The 26240-nt window shown below is 34.7% G+C and overlaps 2 protein-coding genes across 3 annotated transcripts in view; one reads left to right on the plus strand and one right to left on the minus strand.

Annotated features, from left to right (window-relative positions):
* runx2a (RUNX family transcription factor 2a) overlaps window positions 1–11378 on the minus strand; it is a 147966-nt gene extending 136588 nt beyond the window's left edge. For both annotated transcript variants that reach the window (XM_056477666.1, XM_056477665.1), the window contains exons 1-2: window positions 11221–11378; window positions 10977–11086 (exon numbers count right to left, since the gene is read on the minus strand). In XM_056477666.1, the coding sequence (XP_056333641.1) occupies window positions 10977–11034 (58 nt within the window). In that variant the 5' untranslated portion in view covers window positions 11035–11086; window positions 11221–11378. The remainder of the gene's footprint in view (window positions 1–10976; window positions 11087–11220) is intronic.
* supt3h (SPT3 homolog, SAGA and STAGA complex component) overlaps window positions 1–26240 on the plus strand; it is a 290795-nt gene that overhangs the window by 55304 nt on the left and 209251 nt on the right. The gene's annotated exons all lie outside the window — the stretch shown is intronic.

The following is a 26240-nucleotide window of genomic DNA, read 5'->3' on the forward strand; positions in this document are numbered from 1 at the left end:
TGAAATTAATTCATTTTTATTTGATTATTTATGCTTTTATTTGAAGTTGATGCTTGAATGATGCTTGTAAAAGAGCAAAGAAATGCAGTTAAAATCAATTTTTGAGGCAAATTTAAATGTTTGCATTTGAATGTGAATTATATTTGATTTTAAAGTTGATTTGAAATTAAATGCATCTTTGTTTTTATATATATATGCATTTCTTTTTTTAAATTGATGTTTAACGATGCTTGTAAGCAAAGAAATGCAATTAAAATACATTTTTGAGGCAAAAATAAGTTCTGTTTGCATTTGAAGTGAACTAAATTAGAAATTAAAGTTAAGTTGAAATGAAATGCTGTTTTATTTCTATTATATATGCATTTCTTTTCGAATTGATGCTTGATGATGCTTATAAACGAGCAAAGAATGGCAGTTAAAATTCATTTTAGAGGCAAAAATAAGTTCTGTTTGTGTTTGAAGTGAACTGAAATTGAAATTAAAGTTGATTTGAAATTAAATGCATTTTTATTGCTTATATAAGCATTTATTTTTAAATTCATGCTTGGACAATGCTTAGAAATTTAGTTAAAATCCATTTCTATGGCAAAATAAGTTCTGTTTTCATTTAAAGTGAACTATAAAGTTAATTTTCACTTAAATTCATTCTGTTTCTATTATTTATGCACTGTAATTCATTTATTTTCTGATTAGTGCTTCGACGATGCTTGTAAGTGAGCAAAGAAATGCAGTTAAAATCCATTTTTGAGGCAAATTTAGGTTGTGTTTGCATTTGAATGTGAATTATATTTGAATTTAAAGTTAATTTGATATTAAATGCATTTTTATTTTATTATATATGCATTTCTTTTCAAATTGATGCTTGATGATGCTTATAAACGAGCAAAGAATGGCAGTTAAAATTCATTTTAGAGGCAAAAATAAGTTCTGTTTGTGTTTGAAGTGAACTGAAATTGAAATTAAAGTTGATTTGAAATTGAATGCGTTTTTAATTGATTATATAAGCTCTTCTTTTTAAATTCATGCTTGGACAATGCATAGAAATTCAGGTAAAATCCATTTCTGAGTCAAAATAAGTTCTGTTTTCATTTAAAGTGAACTATAAAGTTAATTTTCACTTAAATTCATTCTGTTGTATTATATATGCACTGTAAAGCATTTATTTTCTGATTAGTGCTTCGACGATGCTTGTTAGTGAGCAAAGAAATGCAGTTAAAATCCATTTCTGAGGCAAATATAAGTTCTGTTTGCATTTGAATGTGAATTCTATTTGATTTTAAAGTTAATTTAAAAAATTAAATGCATCTTTATTTTATTATATAAGCATTTGTTTTCAAATTGATACTTGACGATGCTTGTAAATGAGCAAAGCATTTTCTAAGGCAAATATAAGTTCTGTTTGCATTTGAAGTGAACTAAATTAGAAATTAAAGTTAATTTGAAATTAAATGCATCTTTATTTTATTATATATGCATTTCTTTATTTAAATTGATGTTTAACGATGCTTGTAAATAAGCAAAGAAATGCAATTAAAATACATTTTTGAGGCAAAAATAAGTTCTGTTTGCATTTGAAGTGAACTAAATTAGAAATTAAAGTTAATTTGAAATTAAATGCGTTTTTAATTGATTATATAAGCACTTCTTTTTAAATTCATGCTTGGACGATGCAAAGAAATGCAGTTAAAATCCATGTCTGAGTCAAAATAAGTTCTGTTTGCATTTGAAGTGAAGTATATTTGAATTTAAAGTTAATTTTCACTTAAATTCATTCTGTTGTATTATATATGCACTGTAATGCATTTATTTTGTGATTAGTGCTTCGACGATGCTTGTAAGTGAGCAAAGAAAGGCAGTTAAAATCCATTTCTGAGGCAAATATAAGTTCTGTTTGCATTTGAATGTGAATTATATTTGATTTTAAAGTTAATTTGAAATTAAATGCATCTTTATTTTATTATATATGCATTTCTTTATTTAAATTGATGTTTAACGATGCTTGTAAATAAGCAAAGAAATGCAATTAAAATAAAGTTTTGAGGCAAAAATAAGTTCTGTTTGCATTTGAAGTGAACTAAATTAGAAATTAAAGTTGATTTGAAATGAAATGCAGTTTTATTTGGTTAGATATGCACTGTTATGCATTTCTTTTCAAATTGATGCTTAGATGATGCTTGTGAGCAAAGAAATGCAGTTCAAATTGAGTTTTAATTTGAAAATAAAACAGTAAAAAATAAATTGAATTTTGATGATTTAAATGATTTAAAAAGAAATGCACCATTTGGACTATTTTTAGTAGCGTTTATTAATGACATTAATGAACAAAACCCAATAAATGTTTTCCCCCATGATTTAATAGCTTCATGTAGTCACATGATCAATGTTGTTTTAAATTAGCGCTGCATGAAATTGAAAAAAATATATATATTGATATATATTGTGATATTTTATTCTCTGCGATTAAAAATAAAGTTTATTACAGATCATTTCAATAGGGCCATGATGGTTTTAACTGTATTCAGGCACAAAAATTGAATAATTACAATGCAAAAAAATATATATTTTTTTTTTACTTGGCTTTGTCTCGTTTCTAGAACAAATATCTAAAAATTCTAAAGTTTTATTTTAAACTTCAGAAAAAATAAGTGCAAAGTAAGATTTTTGCCTTAAATCAAGTCAAATTATCTGCCAGTGGTTTAAGTTAAAAAAATCTTGTTTTTTTTGTTTGTATAAATTCTGTATAAATACAGTTATTAAATACAATTCTGTAGCTCGTGGTCAACTATAATTTAGACTCAACATTGCATATCTGACGATATCGATAAATTCATCTCAAATTGAAGTTGAAATCACAATTATGAAACGTAAATTAGGAATTGTGGATGGAAAGTGTTGCAAATTCCCCACATTATGGCGTAAATAGTCATAAATGGGAGTTTAAAAGTATTCGTAAGCTCAAGTGATGAGTGTGTTTAGTGTAGTCCACTCAGTAGTGCTGGATATAACATATTGTACAATGCACTTCACTATAGTATAATAAAAAAACACTACATTATTTACTATAAATTACTACAGTAGTTTTTCATGTTTGATGTTTCATCTTTATTTTTTGACGTTACACAAATTTTAGCTTGATGTTTGAAGTCAGTCCTATTGATGTAAGTGGAAATGATTTGAACATTTAATTTGATTCAACTTAAATTTAAGCCAACGACACATTTTTACAGCATAGAAACAGCATCATAATATTTGTTTACAAAACTTTAAAACGTGAGACATAATAAAGCAGCCCCCTCATGATTTGCTCTCTTATTTCAGTGTTTGTTTGAGCAGCTCCTTCAGAAATTTCAGCATCAGCGTGTCTTGTATCAGATTTCAGCCTCGTCCTCTGTGCAATCCAGCCTCGTTTTTTCTCCACCATTCACTCTGCAATCTGTCTAATTATGTTTCCTTATCCATGTTTTTTTTAGTTTCCTGACACACTGTCTGTTATCGTGGATTTTTCGCTCTCTCGATGCTGTCCGCTCGTGAACGTTTAATTATAGATTTCGAGAGCGATTATTACATTAGTGACAAACTCGTGTTAAGGAAATGCACATGCTCTGAAAGATGCAGTGATTCGGTCCTAACGTGTCGCACATGGCGTAAATTATTTCAAGCCTTCTGCTTGCCAGTTATAAGCAGTTATAAAAACACATCCGGACGGTAGATGTCCTTGATGTTGAAGCCAAGATAAATGCAAAGGTTTTTTTTTTCTCTCACAAATGAAGTTTTGATCTGAAAGCAAAGAGTTTAAAACAATCACCAATAAAGCTCATTTCATTGGTCAGTCAGTGCTTGTTATTTCAGACTCATATCTTTCTTTGTTTCCCCCTCTTTACAATAAAATAAAAGTCTCCTTTTGACTTTAGATATCAGAGCTGATTGATACTGGAAAAATATGTGATTTTCCTGAGTGTTGCGATTTAAAATTGTCTTGCAACACTCTCAGACATAAAGATACCAGAGCTGTCACTGCGGTGGTTCCTTTTTAAAAGGTACACGTTTGTAACTAAAGGGGCCTTATTAATACCTCAAGGGTACACTGAAAAAAGTGTCGCATGCAAAACTGTTGCAAACAATTTATTTGTGTTGAATTTAAACAAACAAATTAAATTGAGCAATGTTTAACTTAATTTGTTTGTTTAAATTCAGCCCAAATAAATTGTTTACAACCACTTAACGTAAAAAAATTGAGTAAATCCAATGAATCATCTTTGAATCATGTTTTTCAGTGTACTTGCCTAAAATGTACAAAAAGTACATCTTGAAATTTTTAGGTACCGATATATGAAAAAATGTACAAATGCGTGCTGCACATCACTTTTAAGTGGGTGCTCATCCAAAACGCAAAAAGTGCTAAATATATATTCAAAAGGCGGCAACATCAAAGCTCCAAAAGTGCACATTTATTCAATTAAAAAGGCTGGCACAAAGCTTGTAACGTTTCGAGCACACGGCTCTTCAGCAGACAATGTTCATCATAGTAAGGCGCTCCTTTTTGTACACATCCGGATCACATGATCTCCTACTATCTCACAACAAGAAAACACGAAAGAAGTACACATTTATGAATTATACAACTTAGATATTTAAAGCGAAAATACAAAAACAAACCATAATAATGCATCACAAATGATAAAAAACAGAAATACAAGAAAATAATACAACAAAATATTAGGCTTGTGCCGGTATTCGGTAATGCGATAAATCACGGTAATGAATATGCACGATATTGTTATCGCGGGCACTTCAAAATACAGTGAAAAATAATAGATCCGAGTTTATATTCTTAGAACGCGCCTTAGCTTATTTTCCATCAACCGCTTGAAGAAACACTGCGTATATGCTGCGCAGAACTGATGCGCACTCTGATGTAAACAATCCCCGCATGTAGAAGCACTGTGTGCACACAGCGCGCGCCGCTGCTGCCACCCCTCTCTAATCCTCACACGTAGAAGAAGCATGGCGGAAGAAGGAACGCTGCCGACAATTTATCCCCCTTCAAAAAAAAAAGTCAGAGGTTTGGAAATATTTTGGGTTCCAAAAAAATGCAGAGGGATTGCTGATCGAAGACGGTTTCCCTTTGCACATTCACTTTGATATAATTGCTCAAGTTTACTTTTATATTGTGTATTGTTTTATTTATATTTATTTGTATTTAAATGTTTGAAGTACTTTTAGTTAATTAAAAAGTTATTAAAGTTACTAAGTTGACGAAACTGAAGTTTTTTGTGTTTTTTTACCTGTTTCTCTAGTAAAATTACAATATCGTGATAATACCGTATACCGTGATAAAAGCTCAATCAATTAATCGCAGCATGAAAATGTGATACCGGCACATGCCTACAAAATATACAACCAAATATAACCTTAAATAACCCTAAAATAACTCAAACACCTAATTAAACAATTATAAAAGAAAAGGACGAATGTCAAACTCCTCATTTAAACCTTTTGGAGACAATGTGTCTAGAAAGAAAATAATTACTAATATATACCATTGAGCTACCAATATGGGCCCTTTAAGAATAGATTAGATTCAACTTTATTATCATTACACATGCACAAGTACAAGGCAATGAAATGCAGTTCAGGTCTAAACAGGAGTGCAATAGCAGCGAGTGCAGGATACAGGTATAAATTATAAAGTGCAAGTATAGAGAAATATGGTGGTATTTACAGATGGATGTATTAACATTATATACAGGTTGTATTAGCTATGAACAGTGATTTACAGTAGATGAATATGTACAGGTTGCTTTTAATAATCAGAGGTATGCAGATAGATATAACCATATACATATTTAAGTACAAATGAGTAACTTTTGAAAACTTTTAACACGAATGTGTACCTTTTTCTGAGTGTGTATAACATTTTTTTTATCAGCAATTAAAAAAGCATTCATTTATGTAATAATCACATTAAAATAAACTGGTAATTAAATGTAAAACTAAAAAAAATAAAATCATTTAGACTTTGAAACACCTGGATTGAGTGAAAACCTCAGCGGAAGTTTTGATTCTTATTGGCTGTTTTTTTTTCTTGTCTCCTGACATTAACATTTATTTTCTTCTCTACACTGTAAAAAAATATCTGCTAATTAAAAGTTTTGCGATTCACAAGTGTTTTCTGTTTATTTATGGTTGTGAATTGCATTATGGGATGTTGATCTCTGCTCTGTTGACTTTTGATGTTGTAAATTCAACTCTACAGTTTAACAAAGTGACTTTTATTGACATTTTAGTAGTTTGAAATAATGTAAAATAAATAATATCTAGAGAAATAAGTCTGTAAAATAACAGAAAATGCACTGGCAGTTTATTACAAGGGTTTTGTAGCTTAATATACAACACCAACCCAGACAATATAGCATTTTAAACTATTAAAAATGTTCATAAAAGTCAGTTTTTCAAGATTTTCAAGGTTAAAAGTTGTTGGAAGGCCCCATAATGTAAATCAAAAGCAGAAATGAACAGATGAAAATAAAAACATGAATCCCAAAATGCGTAAAACTGCTACTTTACGGATATTTTTACAGTGTTTACGGATAGTAAAGGCCCAATCTGATTGGTCAGATTTAAATAAACAACCTATGCATGCAGCACACAATTGCTTAGCACATAAAATACATATATTACACTTCCCTACAATATGGAAATAACAAAAATACTTTTATCACGATAACGATACTTTTTTCGATATACAGCTGAAGTCACAATTATTAACCCTCCTGTTTTTAAATATTTCCCAAACGACAATTAGCAGACCAAGGAATTTTGCACAGTATTTCCTATAATATTTTTTCTTCTGGAGAGTCTTGTTTGTTTTATTTTGGCTAGAATATATATATATTTTAAACATTATAAGGTCGATATTATTAGCCCCCTTAAGCAATATTTGTTTTCGATTGTCTACAGAACACACCATCGTTATACAATAACTTGCCTAATTACCCTAACTTGCCTAATTAACCTAGTTAAGCCTTTAAATGTCACTTTAAGCTGAATACTAGAATCCTGAAAAATATCTAGTCAAATATTATTTACTGTCATTATAGTAAAGATAAAATAAATCAGTTATAAGTAATGAGTTATTAAAACTATTATGTTTATGTGTTAGAAAAAAAAAACTCCCTCTATTAAAGAGAAATTGGGGGAGATAAAAAATCAGGAGGGCTAAAAGTTCTGACTTCAACTGTATATTGTGCAGCCCTCGTAGACATTACATTCAATTAGACTTTCTTCAGCATAAATTACTCGTCTCTGCCCGCTCGCTCTCTGAGGTTTGGTTCCCAGGTCGCGTTTCATCTATTAATGTTGTTTTCCTAGCGCAAACGAGAGATGTGATTATCAATTAGCCGACTGAAGGCGCTCAGGATATCAGCGCTTGCTCTAAATGAGAAGCACATGTCACCTCTGAGCCCAACAACACGCTGCTAATGGATTAGTGACGCGCTGTGAAATTAGCCAAGAGCTTGTTTAACATCTGAACGCGCCGCATTTGTCACCCGAAGGAGCCTTTCTGGACATTAGGGATGTTTGTGGAAATGTGACAAGATGTTTGTGCTGCTGAGATTCGCTCTCATTTTTCAGGCTCGTGTTGATTTTAGACTGAATAAAAGTTGTAGCATGCCATTCAGCACCCTAGATTATTAGGACATTATATCTGCTCTAGCCTTGTTAACCAGCAATGAGCAGTGATGTTTTTAGACATACTTTACAATAAGGTTTCATTAATGTTAACTGATAATGAACAATAAATGTACAGCATTTATTATTTTAATCATAGTTCAACATTTGCTAATGCTTAGTTAATGCACTGTGAGTTAATAAACGAATACCTAATGACTTCTCCATAAACAAACAGATGAATAAATACTGAAATAAATGTGATGTTCATTGATTATGTTAGTAAATGTATTATTATCATTAGCTAATACAACCTTATTGTAAAGTGTTACCATTTTGTTTAAACACACAACCATCGATATAAAAAAATCTATTAGAAAATGAGGATATTAACATTAATAAATGCTGTATAAGCATTGCTTATCGTTAGTTCATAATCCTATACACCGATATTGATAAATACACTGTTATATTGATAAGTATAGCTGTTAATACTTTAAAATTACACTGTAAAACATGCTGGGTTATGTTATCCCAACACAAATCGATGAAGTTCACTTGTTTTGCAAATTTAAGTCAACTGAACATAAAACAAGTAAGTTGTCTCAAAAAAAACTCAAGGATTGTGTTGATTCAGCTCTTTTTAGATAAGCTGTTTGAACAAGCAGCAGAAATAAATATTTTTGAGTGTGTAAACTGTATTCTCAAGCAAATATAAAATGCATTTAGGGGGAAACACTTCTCAGTATTTACTAGTGGCTTATAACCTGCCTATATTAAGACTGCTTATTAGCAGTTATAAAGTATGATCTTATTTTACATGCCTAAAAAGTGATTAGCTACTTAAAGAGAGTAAAGCAATTCTTTTAAAAGCAACAAGGTGACTTTACAAAAAAAAAGTAAGTAAACCCATTGTAACTTGGAACCTTTAAGTCGACTTAATTTTTACAATTATGCTAACTACTCACTTTTTTAAAATTCAACTAATCCCTTTTTAGTGTCAGATTATTCAAATAATTACTGTAGTTATTACAATATTACATATTTGGTGCTGCATTAAGTCTATGCAATCTACAATCACAGCCTGTATTGAATTAGAAGACACACTGGAGTCTGGAAGAGCATGTCAGCATGTTACTGTATGTCATTTTGCTAGATAGAGAAAAGCTGGGAAAAAACCCAAATATAATAAAGGTGTATTGTAAAAAAGTGATTAGTTTACTAAGTATAGTTAGCATAATTATAAAAGTTAAGTGAACTTAACAGTTCCAAGTTACTATGGGTTTACTTTTAATTTTTGTAAAGTCAACTTGTTGCTTTTAAGATAATTGGTTTACTCGCTTTAAGTAACTAATCGCTTTTTACAGTGTACTAAATACCTCAACCCTTATTATTAATAAACGGATAATTTAGAATTTATTAAGTGAATAGTCTTAGTTAATAGTTTGTTACTAGTGTGATATGTACATTAAAATAAAGTGTTATCCAATTTTAAGTGTAGAAACAATAGGAATAAACCATAACTAAAATGTCTCCCATGTATCTCAACCAGTAAATGACAAGTACAGTACAGTAAATATAAAAAACACAGCTTTTGTGAGATATTTGTGTAGCTCATTGAGGAATCAGAATGGTAGTTTAGTTTTCATTTAAAGCAAGAGAAACAGAATGCTGGATCCCCTTTAATATATTTATAGGACTTCTCTGAAGTGAATTTCTCAAAAATCTGTGTTCAATTGGCTTTCTGTGTCTTATTGCATTAAACAAATAAAGCTTATTGCATTATGTCTTATTGCAAAAACCTCTAAACTAAGCTGAATTCGAATTAGGATGAAAAATGAGGCGTTTGCTTGTTTGGTTTAGTGATTTTTGGCTTATAGGGAGACTAGATATTAAAACGTTTTGATGATGGAACAACAGTATTTTATGTCGGATCGCAATAACTTTTATGGACTCCTTTTGAAGAAAAAAAATCTGCATTCAGTTGGCATTTTGTTTCAGTTTGCATGTTTGTAAAACATCGGAACCAAGCCGAACGTAAATAAGTCAGACAATATGGCTTTCCTTAAGTGCTTTTAAACTTTAAATGATGTCAAGATATTAAATGATTTTTTTTTCTTCTCCATTTGGGTTTTCTACATCATACCCTTCTTACATTTTGTCCAAAAACTTGCCATTTTCTGTTCTTTTTCATCTTAAACAAAGCTAAAAATCCCAAATAAAGCATTTGCTTGTATTTTTAGCTTCTGCAGAAGCTCTTTAAATTGGTGCAGGACCCTAGAAATGAATGTTTCCTTATTTTTAGAAATCCCTAAAGTTTCCAGAAGCTGCTCCACCACATGCATTTTCTTAAATAAGATAGTCCGCAGTCATGTAAAGCCGTTAATATTGTAATGTGTAGTGCTTGGAGGAGTTCGTGTGTGAGGTGTAACGCGCCCCTGCGGCCTCGTGTTTTAGAGACGCCACCTCGATGTCGCCGGCAGTGATGACAAAACCATGTAGCTCACGCTGTCTGGCTCGGTCTCAATATCCTGCCTCCATATGTTTGCCCTCCGATTACCTCGACATGAGACTCTTGATGAGGAAAATACTGTAAGTACAATCTCTGATCGCTCTGTCAACAGCGCTTTGTGTTTTCATTTCCATACATGCCGTGTGATAAGACCGGGGATTTGTTTGGACTTTACATGTTAGTATATTTTGAATAGCTGAGGTATTCAAATCGGTTTTGCATAGATTGGGCTTTACATGTGGCTTTTTTTGTGTGTGTGTGTGTGTGTGTGTGATGTATAATGCTGGACTCTCTCCGAGTGTACAGGACTTTTAAAGCCGCATGGCTGTGTATTTTGTTAAAAAGCGTCATTCAATTGGCATTTTATTTCCTATTGAGTGTTTGCAAAACTAAGCCCAACGCAAATATTAAGCGCTTTTCATTCATAATGATAAATATCAGCTCTCTCAATTGTGCATTAATCAATTAGCACTAACCACTTTGCATAATATCAAGCGATTCCACTCTGAGCTGCAGTTTTTCCAACATCTTGTTCTAATGCAGCTCTGTAAATTGAAACAGAGTGAGTGTTTATACATCCAGAAGGGTTTCCCTCTGTGTCCCGCATATGTGTTTTTAACTTACACAAACATGTCAGCATCCTAGCATGCACACGAATGTAAACACGCCGACTTTTAAATGTAAATCCTGAAGCGGCGCGTGTGCGCGCGCCATCGGTTATCGACCTGCTCGACTTCTGTGTGACCCGCCGCTGAACCACAGTGAAATGAAAATAAGTTCTCGCAGCACTCACCCCAGAAAAAGTTCTGCTGACACGGAGTCACCGAGCTGAAAAGACTGTTAGACGCCATAGCCACGCGTTGGCTCTCTCCTCTTCTGCAGGTCGTGGTGACCCTCGAAGTCCTAAACCGGGAGCACAAATCATATCAAGGCATTGGAAGGGAGCAAACAAACACACACGCTCCGGTCTGAGGAGACCGTTCAGATATCAGGCGATGGAAATACGGCATATACGAGTGTGGTTAGAGCGTACTTACTGACTCGTTGGGTCTCTGTGACTGGGGTTGACCCGCTTCGATTAACCATTTACGCCCCAGTGGCTCCCTCCTGTCGTCCTGGGGAAATCTCCTGCACCGCACTTGTGGTTCTGTGGTTGTTTGTGAGGGGAATGAGACATTCTCGCAATCCAAAAATGTGTAAGCTTTAAAACACACTTTTTTTTGTCTCCCCTCCTGACTGGGCTGTTACTGGAGAGGCTGGGTCATGTGTTTGGTGACATCAGAGCAGTGAAGACGGCTCAGCCCTCTTGTCAGTGGTCCTGCGTTGTTTTTTTTTTTTACTCCCATCCAGCGGGATGCAACCCTCCGCTTCTGCCAATCCCGAAGGAAGAGGGCAGGCACTTTTCACTTCTTCCAAGCACTTTCTCAGCTCCTTTTCCCCCCACTGCCTTCATTACTTCTCTGTCATGCGTTCGGGTGGTGTTTAGTCTCCAGGTGTGTCTCTGCGTTGCATAATCCTCGTCTCTTTGAGAAATGACAGTCTGCAGGGGATCCTTGCGTTCGCTCTTGGATCACGTCTGCCTCTCGTAACGCCTTAACGAGGGCATTAGCAGCCGTGATTCATCCGTCTGTTTTGCGCGCCTCGCAGGTTTGGCTTTTGGCATGTGGTCAGGAGTGTGCGCCTCAGGTGTTTGTGCAAACCTGGAAAAAAAAACGTGCAGAGATATTTGTGCTTCTGCTGTACTCGCTCTCTCTCCTGTTTCGGGGTCATGTTAGGTGCTACACTGTACAAAATGCTGGGTCGGTTTGTGTTGGGTCAACATGAAGGTATTGAAGGAAAGGAAACATGAAGGAAACTGTTCATCTATTTAGGTGGAAGCGACAAACTACATTTCATGTTTATACCAGTTTTATTTCTCCTAAACATGAATGTTGTCGTTGTTTTGGAGCACACTAGCTTATAGACCATTTCAATGTGGTCATGTCATTGGCCCATGAACATTTCCTGCTCGATATTAAACTATTTCATAACTATAACAAGAGGCAATTCAATCATAGCTAGGCCCACACGGAAACTGCGCGCGCAGAATTCCACAGATTTTCCGCAGAATTCCGCAGATTTCCTCAGATTTCCTCAGATTTTTAGCCCATTGTTAATTCTGGTTATTTACTTGAGTAAATGTGTGTGAATCTATATTTATTCAGTTTTTTTTAATTAATTACAGTAATGTTATTGACTAATATAAACATATTCATCTGATTTAAGTACAATGCAGTTTGTTATATTTTATGTCTTTTTAGTAGATGTATAGTAGATATATTATGTGAGAGATTTGCTTTGTTTACTAAATAAAGTGAATCTTAGATCAATTGGATTTGCATTTTAAACATTAAATAAAAGGTAAAAAGATATTATTTTTTTATTTCACATATTAAGGTTTTAGTTATGATACTCCTAAAATAATTCCGCACAAATCCGCATATTTTTACCAAAATTCTCTGCAGAAGTAGCAAAAAACGTTCACAGATTCCGTCTGGCCCTAATCATAACTTATTGTTAAAGCAGCTATCATAGCATTATTTATAAATATGTGGCTCTTTCTGGATTCTCGGAAGCTATAGAAATTAAAAATGTGAAACAGGAAATGCGTTGGGACCACTGTTTTTGTTTACATCCCAAAAAATGGTCTATAGATATCCTAAAAACCAACAATAACTGATACTAACATCTAAAAAACTTTATTTTAAATAAAAAAAAAAATGTAAAGGGACTTGCTAATATGTGTGGTTTATTTATAAACTAATTTCGAGAGGATCACGTGCTTGATCAACACGGCTGGCTCCTCATTAGCTCCGTAAACTGACCCATTAGATGATTACGGAAGCATTATAAATAACCAGAGTTTTTCACTCCAGTTATCTTCGTCTTGAAGCTTGCCTCCTTCCGCCCCTACTTCCTCCCCCTTTTTTCCGATAGGGCGACACGGTGGCCCAGTGGCTAGCACTGCGGCCTCACAGCAAGAACACCGCTGGTCCAACCTCCTATCGCGCTGGTTGCTGGTGCGAAGTTTACATGTTTTTCCCAGTGTTCGCGTGGGTTTCCTCCAGGTCCCCCGGTTTCCTCCCACTGTCCAAAAACATACACCATAGCCAATCGACCAAACAAATTATCACCGAAAACAACCCTAGTTTACACTTCTCACGCGGCGACAAGCTGGGGAGTCCTCAAGACCTACCTGAGCTTGAACTCCCCTCTCGCCCTTCTAACGAGAGGAAGCCCCGGGCTCGAGGATATTACGAGCTCAGGGCTCTCTCCCGGGACAGCATGCCAAATACGCTTTATTGATTATCAGCTAAGTGTGAACTCTTGAAATAGTTGCTAGGCTGATATGAGTAGTTGTTGGGGTGTTTAAACTTGTCTCTATGCTGGTTTCTAGAGTTGGTTTGCTAGGGTGTTGTTAACTTTATTATCCCGTTTAGGGAAACTAAAACTGCAGCAAGGTTCCATAACACAGGCAAAGTTCCATGTACACTTCACCAAAATATTACCACACAACATACAATAGTCATTTAATGACCAAATGGCCACCGTTATTTAAGAATTTCTAATTTTGGTCGTCCTGCAAGTTGGTAATTTTGGTCGTCCTGCAACTCTAAAACAATGTTCTGATGGCAGCAGCAGCAGGGGCCACTTGTACGTTTGGGGGGAAACATTTTAACATGCATCCCAAACTACTTAAGTATTCAAAGTCTTTTTTTCAATGCATCAGTCTGCAGGGTTCATAAATGAGATAATTAACTTAAACTCAAAATAATCTTCCTTGTTAATTTATTTGACAAGTAACTTTGTATTGGTGTAGGATAACACATTTCTAACATTCAAGAACATCAAGGCACATTGTTGCACCTGTAAAGTTTAACAGATCGGCCTACAGTTGAAGTCAATTTATTTTGCCCTCCCATTCATTTAAAATAATAACAAACCAAGAACATTTTCACAGTGTTTCCTATAAAAATCATTATTCTGGAGTCATAATAAGTCGTATTTCTTATTGTTTATTTCTTGAATAAAAGCAGTTTTTAATAATAAAAAAACTATTTTAAGGTCAATATTATTAGCATCCTTTTTCATATATACAACAAATCAGTTACACAATAATTTGACTAATTATTCCAACTTTCGTAGTTAACAGAACCTAATTAAGACTTTAAATTACACTTTAATCTGAATTAAAGACTATAAAATGCTTAAAGGGACTAGTAAAATTGTTGTAAAATCACTCAGAACAACGTGGCAACAACTTAGAACATCCAGGCAACAACTTAGAACAGCATAGCAACCACTCAGAACTACGTAGCAACCACTCAGAACAACGTAGCAACCACTCAGAACAACATGCCGACAACTTGGAACAACATGGCAACAACTTAGAACAACATGGCAACCACTCAGAACAATGTAGCAACCGCTTAGAAGAACATAGCAACAACTTAGAACAACATGGCAACAACTTAGAAAAACATAGCAACCACTCAGAACAACATAGCAACCACTCAGAACAACATAGCAACCACTCAGAACAACATAGCAACCAATCAGAACAACATGACAACCACCCAAAACAACATATCAACCACTCAGAATAACATAGCAACAACAAAGGACATCTTAGCAACCACTCAGAACAACATGGCAACCACTCAGAACAGCATAGCAACCACTCAGAACAACACAGCAACCACTCAGAAGAACATAGCAACAACTAGATCAGTATTACATCAATCCAGAATGGTATAACAGCCACACAGAATAGCAACAATCTCTTAGATCAGTCTAGCAGCCACAAACAACACCCTAGCAACCATCCACAAAAGCCTAGCATCATGGTGGTGAGTCTGATCATGTGTATGTTCCTCAGACAACGTACAGATCTCATGATGTTTTCCTAGACTGCTGTATTATGGGATGGCGGTGCGTATGAAAATACTGAAAATCTCAGCTCAGAGGATGTGGTGTGGTTATAGCAGGAAATGTTTCGCCCACAGCAGGCCGTTCCCTGAGCATATGAGAACAAGAGTGATCAGGGACTACAAAACCTGAGGCCACGATCTCTGCTTCTGTTGCTCAGTCCTTTCAGCAGTCGGAACTATTATCTTGGTATAATCTTGCAGCATTGGACATATTAAATGGTTATTAATTAATTCATGCTCCATTGTGAGGCAATGAGGCTCTATATATTAAAAAAAAAACTGATTCTCACGATATATCAATATAAACTGCTTATGAATGAAGACTATAGAACACACAAGACATGTCACTCGTATAGTTTTGAATAGGGAAAAGTGTAACGGTCAAAATGGTGAATGTATAGCAACCACTCAGAACAAAATGACGACAACTTGGAACAACATGGCGACAGTTTAGAACAACATAGCAACCACTCAGAACAACATAGCAACCTCTCAGAACAGCATAGCAACCACTCAGAACAGCATAGCAACCAATCAGAACAACATAACAACCACTCAGAACAACAGCAGCAACTTAGCAACCACTCAGAACAACATAGCAACCTCTCAGAACAACATAGCAACCACTCAGAACAGCATAGCAACCAATCAGAACAACATGGCAACCACTCAGAACAACAACAGCAGCAACTTAGCAACCACTCAGAACAACATGGCAACCACTCAGAACAGCATAGCAACCACTCAGAACAACACAGCAACCGCTTAGAAGAACATAGCAACAACTTAGAACAATATGGCAACAACTTAGAAAAACACAGCAACCACTCAGAACAACCTAGCAACCACTCGGAACAACCTAGCAACCACTCAGAGCAACCTAGCAACCACTCAGAACAACATAGCAACCACTCAGAACAACATAGCAACCACTCAGATCAACATAGCAACCCCTCAGAACAACATGGCAACCACCCAGAACAACATAGCAACCACTATGAAGCCCCGCCTACTAGTACAGGAGCAAATCATCGATTGATATAGACTGACTGGTCTCCGTGGGGAAAAGCTCTGACCAGACGTGTGCTTTCACAACATTTTATGTGGTCCACAAATGCACTGGAATCTCAGCGAATACTTGCTTCACAGACAAGAAATATATCTAAATAAAGCTTGAGGTCTCTACTTTTAAATGAACCCACTACACTATGAAACGAACGCGTTAAATTAGAAACATAAAAGTACATGCAGTTCAACTCATTGTTCAAGCTCTTGTTCTCTCCAAACTGGATTATTGCAACTCTCTACTTGCGGGGCTTCCAGCTAACTCTATCAAACCTCTTCAGCTGCTTCAGAACGTAGCAGCACGAGTGGTCTTTGATGAACCCAAAAGAGCACATGTCACTCCGCTACTCACCCGTTTGCACTGGCTGCCAGTTGCTGCTCGCATCAAATTCAAAGCTCTGATGTTTGCTTACAAAGCGACCTCTGGCTTTGCTCCTTCTTATCTGCTCTCACTTCTGCAGATGTATGTGCCCTCCAGAAACTTGCGTTCTGTGAATGAACGTCGCCTCGTGGTTCCATCCCTAAGAGGGAAGAAATCCCTTTCCCGAACTCTCACATTCAATCTGCCCAGTTGGTGGAATGAACTCCCTAACTGCATCAGAACAGCAGAGTCACTTGCTGTCTTCAAGAAACGACTAAAAACTCAACTATTTAGTCTCCACTTTCCTTCCTAATCTTAACTGCCTCTCTGGCTATACCACTAACTGTACTCTCTCTCAAAAAAAAAACAAAAAAAAAAACACTTACATTACTAATGCTTTGCTTCTTAGCCTTTACACACCTGAAACTTGCCTATAGCACTTATTCACTGTTGCTCTTATAGTTGTGTAAATTGCTTCCTTGTCCTCATTTGTAAGTCGCTTTGGATAAAAGCCTCTGCTAAATGACTAAATGTAAATGTAAATAAAAGTAAAAACATAACATGCTGTAAATAATAACAAAGTTGACTTAGTAAGGCGAAAGGTAAAATTGTAAGGCAACTTGCTGTACAGCATGGGTCTCGAACTCCAATTCCTGGAGGGCCGCAGCTCTGCACAGCTTTGCTCCAACCCTAATCAAACACAGCTGATGCAACTAATCAAGGTGTTCGAGACTCTTTTGAACAGCTTGTTTATTTGGATCAGCTGTGTTTGATTAGGGTTGGAGCACAACTGTGCAGAGCTGCGGCCCTCCAGGAATTGAGTTTGAGACCCATGCTGTAGAGCTTTTGATTTAAATCGAGTCAAGTGCAATACTTGGGTTAAAAGTTGACTCAACTCAAACTTTTAACCAAGTTGCCTTATAATTTTAAGTTTTTTATAGCACAATGCAATCAAAATCCAATTAGAGTTTGGTTATAAAATCTAAAGATATTTATAGGTCTATAGATACTTGTTTGGTAAGCAAAGCTACATAAGTTCTCATGTAAAATATCCACTAAAGGACAGAAAATATGACATTACAAATTTGCCAAATACAAATATTTTATCTAAACATTTGAATATTATTTAAAATATTACTGAAATTAATATAAAAACTGAATAGATTTATCGAAATTATTCATACCCCTGACAGATTCTGTATGGATGCAGTCCTCCAAGCTCATGTCAAACACAATATTCATTCTTTCTCCACTGCACCATGACTATATTCTATACTGGACATTATTTCTGTTTAGTGACAAGACAAAGTCAGACCTTACTGTCCTAATAAAATCATTCAAAATAAAGGCATGATCATATTTTATTTTGGTAAAATCAGCAAAATGTAGAGGCCTTTGCCTTTTATATAAGTCACTTCTGATACCAAATGATCAACTAGAAGTCAAGGTATTATTTCATGTTCCTAAAACTTGGATAGGTGACAAGACTTTTGTCAGGTAGTGTAGCTGTTATGATCAGTTTTGCGATTTATGTAGTTTCTTTACTCGCTCATATGCTAAAACAACATAGCCTGCATGTGCAAATAAACACTAGCAGGAAGTATTTTCACTCTCCTAAACATTTGCATATTATTCTTTAATGTTACTCAAATTTATATAAAAACTGAATAAAAATATACAGACAAGCCCAAAATTATCTAAATTCAGACTTTTATTCAACCAGGGAGTTTTTTTTTTTTTTTTTTGTGCAGAGATGACACAGACTTCTCATGGGACGATGTACAAGAAGCATCATTGTAGGAAATAGAAAATCTTTAAATAAAAATATTTCTTTAAGTAACTTTAAGTCAGAGTTTGCCAGAGGGTTGACTAATTTCAGACTTGCACACATTTACACATGTAAATAACTGCACCATGTTGAAACATGGGCTCAAAACCTGTGGAAATCTGCAAATTTCAGCCTCCGGACTAAAAACATTAAGTTGACTCAACTTAAAATTGTACGGCAACTTGCTGCACAGCTTATTTTTTGAGTTGACTCAACTTTTAACTCTTTAGTTTTGACTGACTCAACTCTTAAAGTACTGCACTTGACTCCATTTAGGCTGATTCAACTCAAAAAGCTCTGCAGCTAGTTACCTTACAATTTTAAGTTGAGTCAACTCCTTTTTCTTTCTTTTTTTTCTTTCAGTATGATCAGTTATGTGATTTGTGTCGTTACTTTACTCGCTCAGATGCTAAAACAATATAGACCGTGTGCAAATAAACACTAGTAAGGAGTATTTTTACTCTCCTAAACATTTCTTTATTCAATTATATTACTCAAATGAATATAAAAATCAAATCCAAATATACAGACAAGCCCAAAATTATTCAAATTCTGACTTAGTTACTTTTATTCAACCAGTGAGTTTGCCAGGGGGTTGAATAATTTCAGACTTGACTATGTTTGCACACATTTACACATGTTAATAACTGTATTGAAACATGGGCTCAAAACTGTGGAAATCTGCAGATTTCAGCCTCCGGACTAAAAACGTTAAGTTGACTAAACTTAAAATTGTACAGCAACTTGCTGCACAGCTTATTTTTTGAGTTGACTCAACTTTTAACTCTAGTTTTGACTGACTCCCCTTTTCAAGTACTGCACTTGACTCTATTTAGGCTGATTCAACTCAAAAAGCTCTGCAGCAAGTTACCTTACAATTTTAAGTTGAGTCAACTCCTTTTTCTTTCTTTTTTTTCTTTCAGTATGATCAGTTATGTGATTTGTGTCGTTCCTTTACTCGCTCTTATGTACAAGAAGCATCAATGCAGGAAAAAGAAAATCTTTAAATAAATATTTCTTTAAGTAACTTTAAGTCAGAATTTGCCAGGCTGTTGAATAGTTTCAGACTTGACTATATTTGCACTCATTTAAACATCGTGTAAATAACTGGATTGAAACATGAGCTCAAAAACTGTGGAAATCTGCAGATTTCTGGCCATGCAACAAAGTTGACTCAACCTAAACACTTATTTTTTTGAGTTGACTCAACTTTTAACTTTTTATTTTTGACTTTGACTCCACTTTTTAAGTACTGCACTCGACTCCATTTAGGCTGAGTCAACTCAAAAAGCTCTGGAGCTTTTCACAGTATGATCAGTTATGTGATTTGTGTCGTTCCTTTACTCGCTCAGATGCTAAAACAACATAGACTGTGTGCAAATAAACACTAGTAGGGAGTATTTTTACTCTCCTAAACATTTCTTTATTCAATTATATTACTCAAATGAATATAAAAATCAAATCCAAATATACAGACAAGCCCAAAATTATTCAAATTCTGACTTAGTTACTTTTATTCAACCAGTGAGTTTGCCAGGGGCATGAATAATTTCAGACTTGACTATGTTTGCACACATTTACACATCATGTAAATAACTGTATTGAAACATGAGCTCAAAAACTGTGGAAATCTGCAGATTTCAGCCTGCGGACTAAAAATGTTAAGTTGACTCAACTTAAAATTGTACGGCAACTTGCTGCACAGCTTATTTTTTTAGTTGACTCAACTTTTTTAGTTTTGACTGACTCCCCTTTTCAAGTACTGCACTTGACTCTATTTAGGCTGATTCAACTCAAAAAGCTCTGCAGCAAGTTACCTTACAATTTTAAGTTGAGTCAACTCTTTTTTTTTTTTCTTCTTTTTTTTCTTTCAGTATGATCAGTTATGTGATTTGTGTCGTTCCTTTACTCGCTCATATGTACAAGAAGCATCAATGCAGGAAAAAGAAAATCTTTAAATAAAAATATTTCTTTAAGTAACTTTAAGTCAGAATTTGCCAGGGGGTTGAATAATTTCAGACTTGACTATATTTGCACACATTAAAACATCATGTAAATAACTGTATTGAAACATGAGCTCAAAAACTGTGGAAATCTGCAGATTTCTGGCCATGCAACAAAGTTGACTCAACCTAAACAGCTTATTTTTTTTGAGTTGACTCAACTTTTAACTTTTTATTTTTGACTTTGACTCCACTTTTAAAGTACTGCACTTGACTCCATTTAGGCTGAGTCAACTCAAAAAGCTCTGGAGCTTTTCACAGTATGATCAGTTATGTGATTTGTGTCGTTACTTTACTCGCTCAGATGCTAAAACAATATAGACTGTGTGCAAATAAACACTAGTAGGGAGTATTTTTACTCTCCTAAACATTTCTTTATTCAATTATATTACTTAAATTAATATAAAAAATCAAATCCAAATATACAGACAAGCCCAAAATTATTCAAATTCTAACTTAGTTACTTTTATTCAACCAGTGAGTTTGCCAGGGGCATGAATAATTTCAGACTTGACTATGTTTGCACACATTTACACATCATGTAAATAACTGTATTGAAACATGGGCTCAAAACTGTGGAAATCTGCAGATTTCAGCCTGCGGACTAAAAATGTTAAGTTGACTCAACTTAAAATTGTACGGCAACTTGCTGCACAGCTTATTTTTTTAGTTGACTCAACTTTTTTAGTTTTGACTGACTCCACTTTTCAAGTACTGCACTTGACTCTATTTAGGCTGATTCAACTCAAAAAGCTCTGCAGCAAGTTACCTTACAATTTTAAGTTGAGTCAACTCTTTTTTTTTTTCTTCTTTTTTTTCTTTCAGTATGATCAGTTATGTGATTTGTGTCGTTCCTTTACTCGCTCATATGTACAAGAAGCATCAATGCAGGAAAAAGAAAATCTTTAAATAAAAATATTTCTTTAAGTAACTTTAAGTCAGAATTTGCCAGGGGGTTGAATAATTTCAGACTTGACTATATTTGCACACATTAAAACATCATGTAAATAACTGTATTGAAACATGAGCTCAAAAACTGTGGAAATCTGCAGATTTCTGGCCATGCAACAAAGTTGACTCAACCTAAACAGCTTATTTTTTTTGAGTTGACTCAACTTTTAACTTTTTATTTTTGACTTTGACTCCACTTTTAAAGTACTGCACTTGACTCCATTTAGGCTGAGTCAACTCAAAAAGCTCTGGAGCTTTTCACAGTATGATCAGTTATGTGATTTGTGTCGTTACTTTACTCGCTCAGATGCTAAAACAATATAGACTGTGTGCAAATAAACACTAGTAGGGAGTATTTTTACTCTCCTAAACATTTCTTTATTCAATTATATTACTTAAATTAATATAAAAAATCAAATCCAAATATACAGACAAGCCCAAAATTATTCAAATTCTAACTTAGTTACTTTTATTCAACCAGTGAGTTTGCCAGGGGCATGAATAATTTCAGACTTGACTATGTTTGCACACATTTACACATCATGTAAATAACTGTATTGAAACATGGGCTCAAAACTGTGGAAATCTGCAGATTTCAGCCTGCGGACTAAAAATGTTAAGTTGACTCAACTTAAAATTGTACGGCAACTTGCTGCACAGCTTATTTTTTTAGTTGACTCAACTTTTTTAGTTTTGACTGACTCCACTTTTCAAGTACTGCACTTGACTCTATTTAGGCTGATTCAACTCAAAAAGCTCTGCAGCAAGTTACCTTACAATTTTAAGTTGAGTCAACTCCTTTTTTTTTTCTTCTTTTTTTTCTTTCAGTATGATCAGTTATGTGATTTGTGTCGTTCCTTTACTCGCTCATATGTACAAGAAGCATCAATGCAGGAAAAAGAAAATCTTTAAATAAAAATATTTCTTTAAGTAACTTTAAGTCAGAATTTGCCAGGCTGTTGAATAGTTTTAGACTTGACTATATTTGCACACATTTAAACATCGTGTAAATAACTGTATTGAAACATGAGCTCAAAAACTGTGGAAATCTGCAAATTTCAGCCTCTGGACTTAAAGTATTAAGTTGACTCAACTTAAAATTGTAAGGAAACTTACTGCACAGCTTATTTTTTGAGTTGACTCAACTTTTAAGTCTTTAGTTTTGACTGACTCAACTCTTAAAGTACTGCACTTGACTCCATTTAGGCCGATTCAACTCAAAAAGCTCTCTAGCTAGTTACCTTACAATTTTAAGTTGAGTCAACTCCTTTTTTTTTTCTTTCAGTATGATCAGTTATGTGATTTGTGTCGTTCCTTTACTCGCTCAGAGGCTAAAACAACACAGACTGTGTGCGCAAATAAACATTAGCAGGGAGTGCATGCATTTTCACTCTCCGTTCTTCCACTAGTGATTTTTCACACTCAGCATCTCCTGACTGCACATTCTGCTAATTATATCCCACTGGTGAGACGTACTGTATTTTTGTATTGCTGCCGTCTCCAAACACGTCTGCCGCTCCGCCAGTATCTGCTGTTTGTCTGCAAGCGCTGGTGGTCTTCCTGCAAGCATGGCTCCACTGTGGTCCTTGTGTGTGTGTGCTTAAGGCCGGGCTTTAGCTTGGCCCGCTTCAGTCAGGACCACACAGGCATAAACAGGGCATTAGATGCGAGAACATTATTGCTGGCGGCCGGAGCAAGGAGACATTACAGCCTGCATCCATTTCACACCTTCATCCATTTAGAGCTCTTATGAGTTTACCTTTGAAAGCCGCCCGCGCTCTGTTGATGGCGTTAAACTGTGCTGGAGGCTGCGTCTGTGAGGGGAAATTCAGCAGCGTCAACTGGGCTTGTCCAGGGAGGCGGAAAATTCATCGAGACCTGCGTTAGGATAGATGCTTCTCTGTTTGTTGTCATGTGTGAATATCTTTTTTTATTTAGATTTTAGTTTTCATTTAAAACTAAAGATTTTCAATTATTTGCATAATGTGGAAATTAATTTAATTAAATCACAGTTTAGCAGCAAATTATTTATTCAGCAAAATATACAGTTGATTTCAAAACAATGAACCTTCTTGTGATTTTTTTTTTTATTTATTTATTTATTTTACTTTGTTTATTTTTTTCCCTATCTGTGCTTAGTGATTAATCTTAATTTTATTACATTTGAATGTACATTACCACTTTAAAATGTTAAAATATTTGTTATATTGTTATAACCTAATTATAATATTATATTATAATTGCAACTCTCTACTAGCCGGGCTTCCAGCTAACTCTATCAAACCTCTTCAGCTGCTTCAGAACGCAGCAGCACGAGTGGTCTTTGATGAACCCAAAAGAGCACATGTCACTCCGCTACTCACCCGTTTGCACTGGCTGCCAGTTGCTGCTCGGATCAAATTCAAAGCTCTGATGTTTGCTTACAAAGCGACCTCTGGCTTTGCTCCTTCTCATCTGCTCTCACTTCTGCAGATATATGTGCCCTCCAGAAACTTGCGTTCTGTGAATGAACGTCGCCTCGTGGTTCCATCCCTAAGAGGGAAGAAATCACTTTCCCGAACTCTCACATTCAATCTGCCCAGTTGGTGGAATGAACTCCCTAACTACATCAGAACAGCAGAGTCACTTGCTGTCTTCAAGAAACGACTAAAAACTCAACTGTTTAGTCTCCACTTTCCTTCCTAATCTGTAACTGCCTCTCTGGCTATACCACTAACTGTACTCTCTCAAAAAAAAAAAAACACTTACATTACTAATGCTTTGCTTCTTAGACTTTACACACCTGAAACTTGTCTATAGCACTTATTCACTGCTGCTCTTATAGTTGTGTAAATTGCTTCCTTGTCCTCATTTGTAAGTCGCTTTGGATAAAAGCGTCTGCTAAATGACTAAATGTAAAATGTAAATGTAAATAATATAAAGGTTAAATTGTTGAAATTAATATTAAGCTTTAAGAAGATTTGATAAAATTATAGTGTATTATTAGTCAATCTTTTAATGAATGAAATTTTATCAATACATTTTTTAATCAACACATTATTTGTGATGACAATTTGTTCTCAGATGTTATCAGATTTAATTTTTTTTTACAATAATACCTAAAATAATAATAAATTATTTTAATATTTTTACATGTTTATTTGGTTTAAAAATGCAGATCTTCTGTTTGTTAGTTTTGTTTGTTTATTATTCAACATAGGATTATTCTGAAAACATAGCCCTAGATGTTTCTGGACACCGCAAATTATGTAGCCAGAGGTACGTATGGCTGCATTCATTTTTTAAACAAACGCTACGGGGCGGTGTGACGGCGTTCCTTTTCGCGCTTACCAGCTGACCGCTTACCTCTGTATGGACGGCTTTCCGGCTGTTTGTCTGGTAGCTCGCCATGTACGTCGGCGGACTTGAGATGCAGAAAGGAGTTGACCACGATGACGAGGTTAGAGTTCGGTGAAGAGCGGTTTCAGGCAAGACAAAAACACAGAATCCAAAAAATAAAATAAACAAGTAAATAGCAGGGTGAGACTGTGATAAAATCTGAAAACGTGGTAAAAAATCAGATGTGGGATTTTCTTTTTCTGGATTGCTTTTGAAACATGTTGGTTGGGTTTAGATAAGGGGAGGGTGGGTGGATCAGTCAGTCATTCAGTCAATCAAAAAGTCAGTCAACAGCAGCCTCTGGTGGGTTTACGCGAGAACAGCAGGCACGAATGGCACTCGCGAGAGAAATTTGAGTTCTCAAAAAGCGTACACAGCGACCTCTAGTGGATTTGCGAAAACAAAAACTGCAGAAAAACGTGCCGCCGGGACGTATTTTGCAGTCTCCAGAAACGTATGTAGAGGTACGTTTTCAGAATGAGCCTGCGTTGTTATTATTTGTTTGCTTGTTTGTTTTCTTTCATGCAATTGTTGATGCTTTTTAAAAAAATGAATAAAAACAACATATTTATTTGTTTGTTTAAAGTTCAAAGGCAACACAAAAACTGGCTCAAAATATTGTTATTTATTTGTTTATTTATTCATTTATGTATTCGATTGCTTATTTTAAGTGCACAAAAGCATAGTTTAGGTGCAAATATTCCCTACTATGAAAGTAATCACAAACTAATTAAAATAACAAACCAATTTTTAAATTGTGATGTTTTCTGTAGTCTTCTGTAACACAAGCAGTTTAATTTCTAGTCTCACACAATATCATTCCATCATTTACAGTCTGTAGGAGTGGTTTTAATGAGTGCTATTTTTTTAATCATTTTAATATTTTAGATTTTACGTTTTAGAATATTTATTTAGTATAAAAATGCAGATCCTTTCCAACCACTGCCATTCATTCATTCCTTCATTCGTTTGTGCGTTTATTTTGATTGTTTGTTTATTTAGTAATTTGTTTACTTGCTAGTTTTTTTACGCCAATTGTTGCATATGCTCTTTAAATAAATGACTAAACAAATCGTAATATTTATTTATTTGTTTGTTCAAAGTTTAAATACAACACAAAAACTGGCTTAAAATATTATTTATTTGTTTATTTATTCATTCATTTAAACGTTTGTTTATTTTAAGCGCACAAAAGCATAGTTTAGGTGCAAATCTTCCCTCCTATGAAAGTAATCACAAACTAATTAAAACAATTAAAATAACAAACCAATTTTTAAATTATGTTTTCTGTAGTCTTCTGTAACACAAGCAGTTTAATTTCTAGTCTCACACAATATCATTCCGTCATTTACAGTCTGTAGGAGTGGTTTTAAGGAGTGCTATTTTTTAAAAATCATTTTAATATTTTAGATTTTACATTTTAGAATATTTATTTAGTATAAAAATGCAGATCTTTTCCAACCACTGCCGTTCATTCGTTCCTTCATTCGTTTGTGCATTT

The sequence above is a fragment of the Danio aesculapii genome, chromosome 17 (assembly GCF_903798145.1).
Source record: "Danio aesculapii chromosome 17, fDanAes4.1, whole genome shotgun sequence".
NCBI lineage: Eukaryota > Metazoa > Chordata > Actinopteri > Cypriniformes > Danionidae > Danio > Danio aesculapii.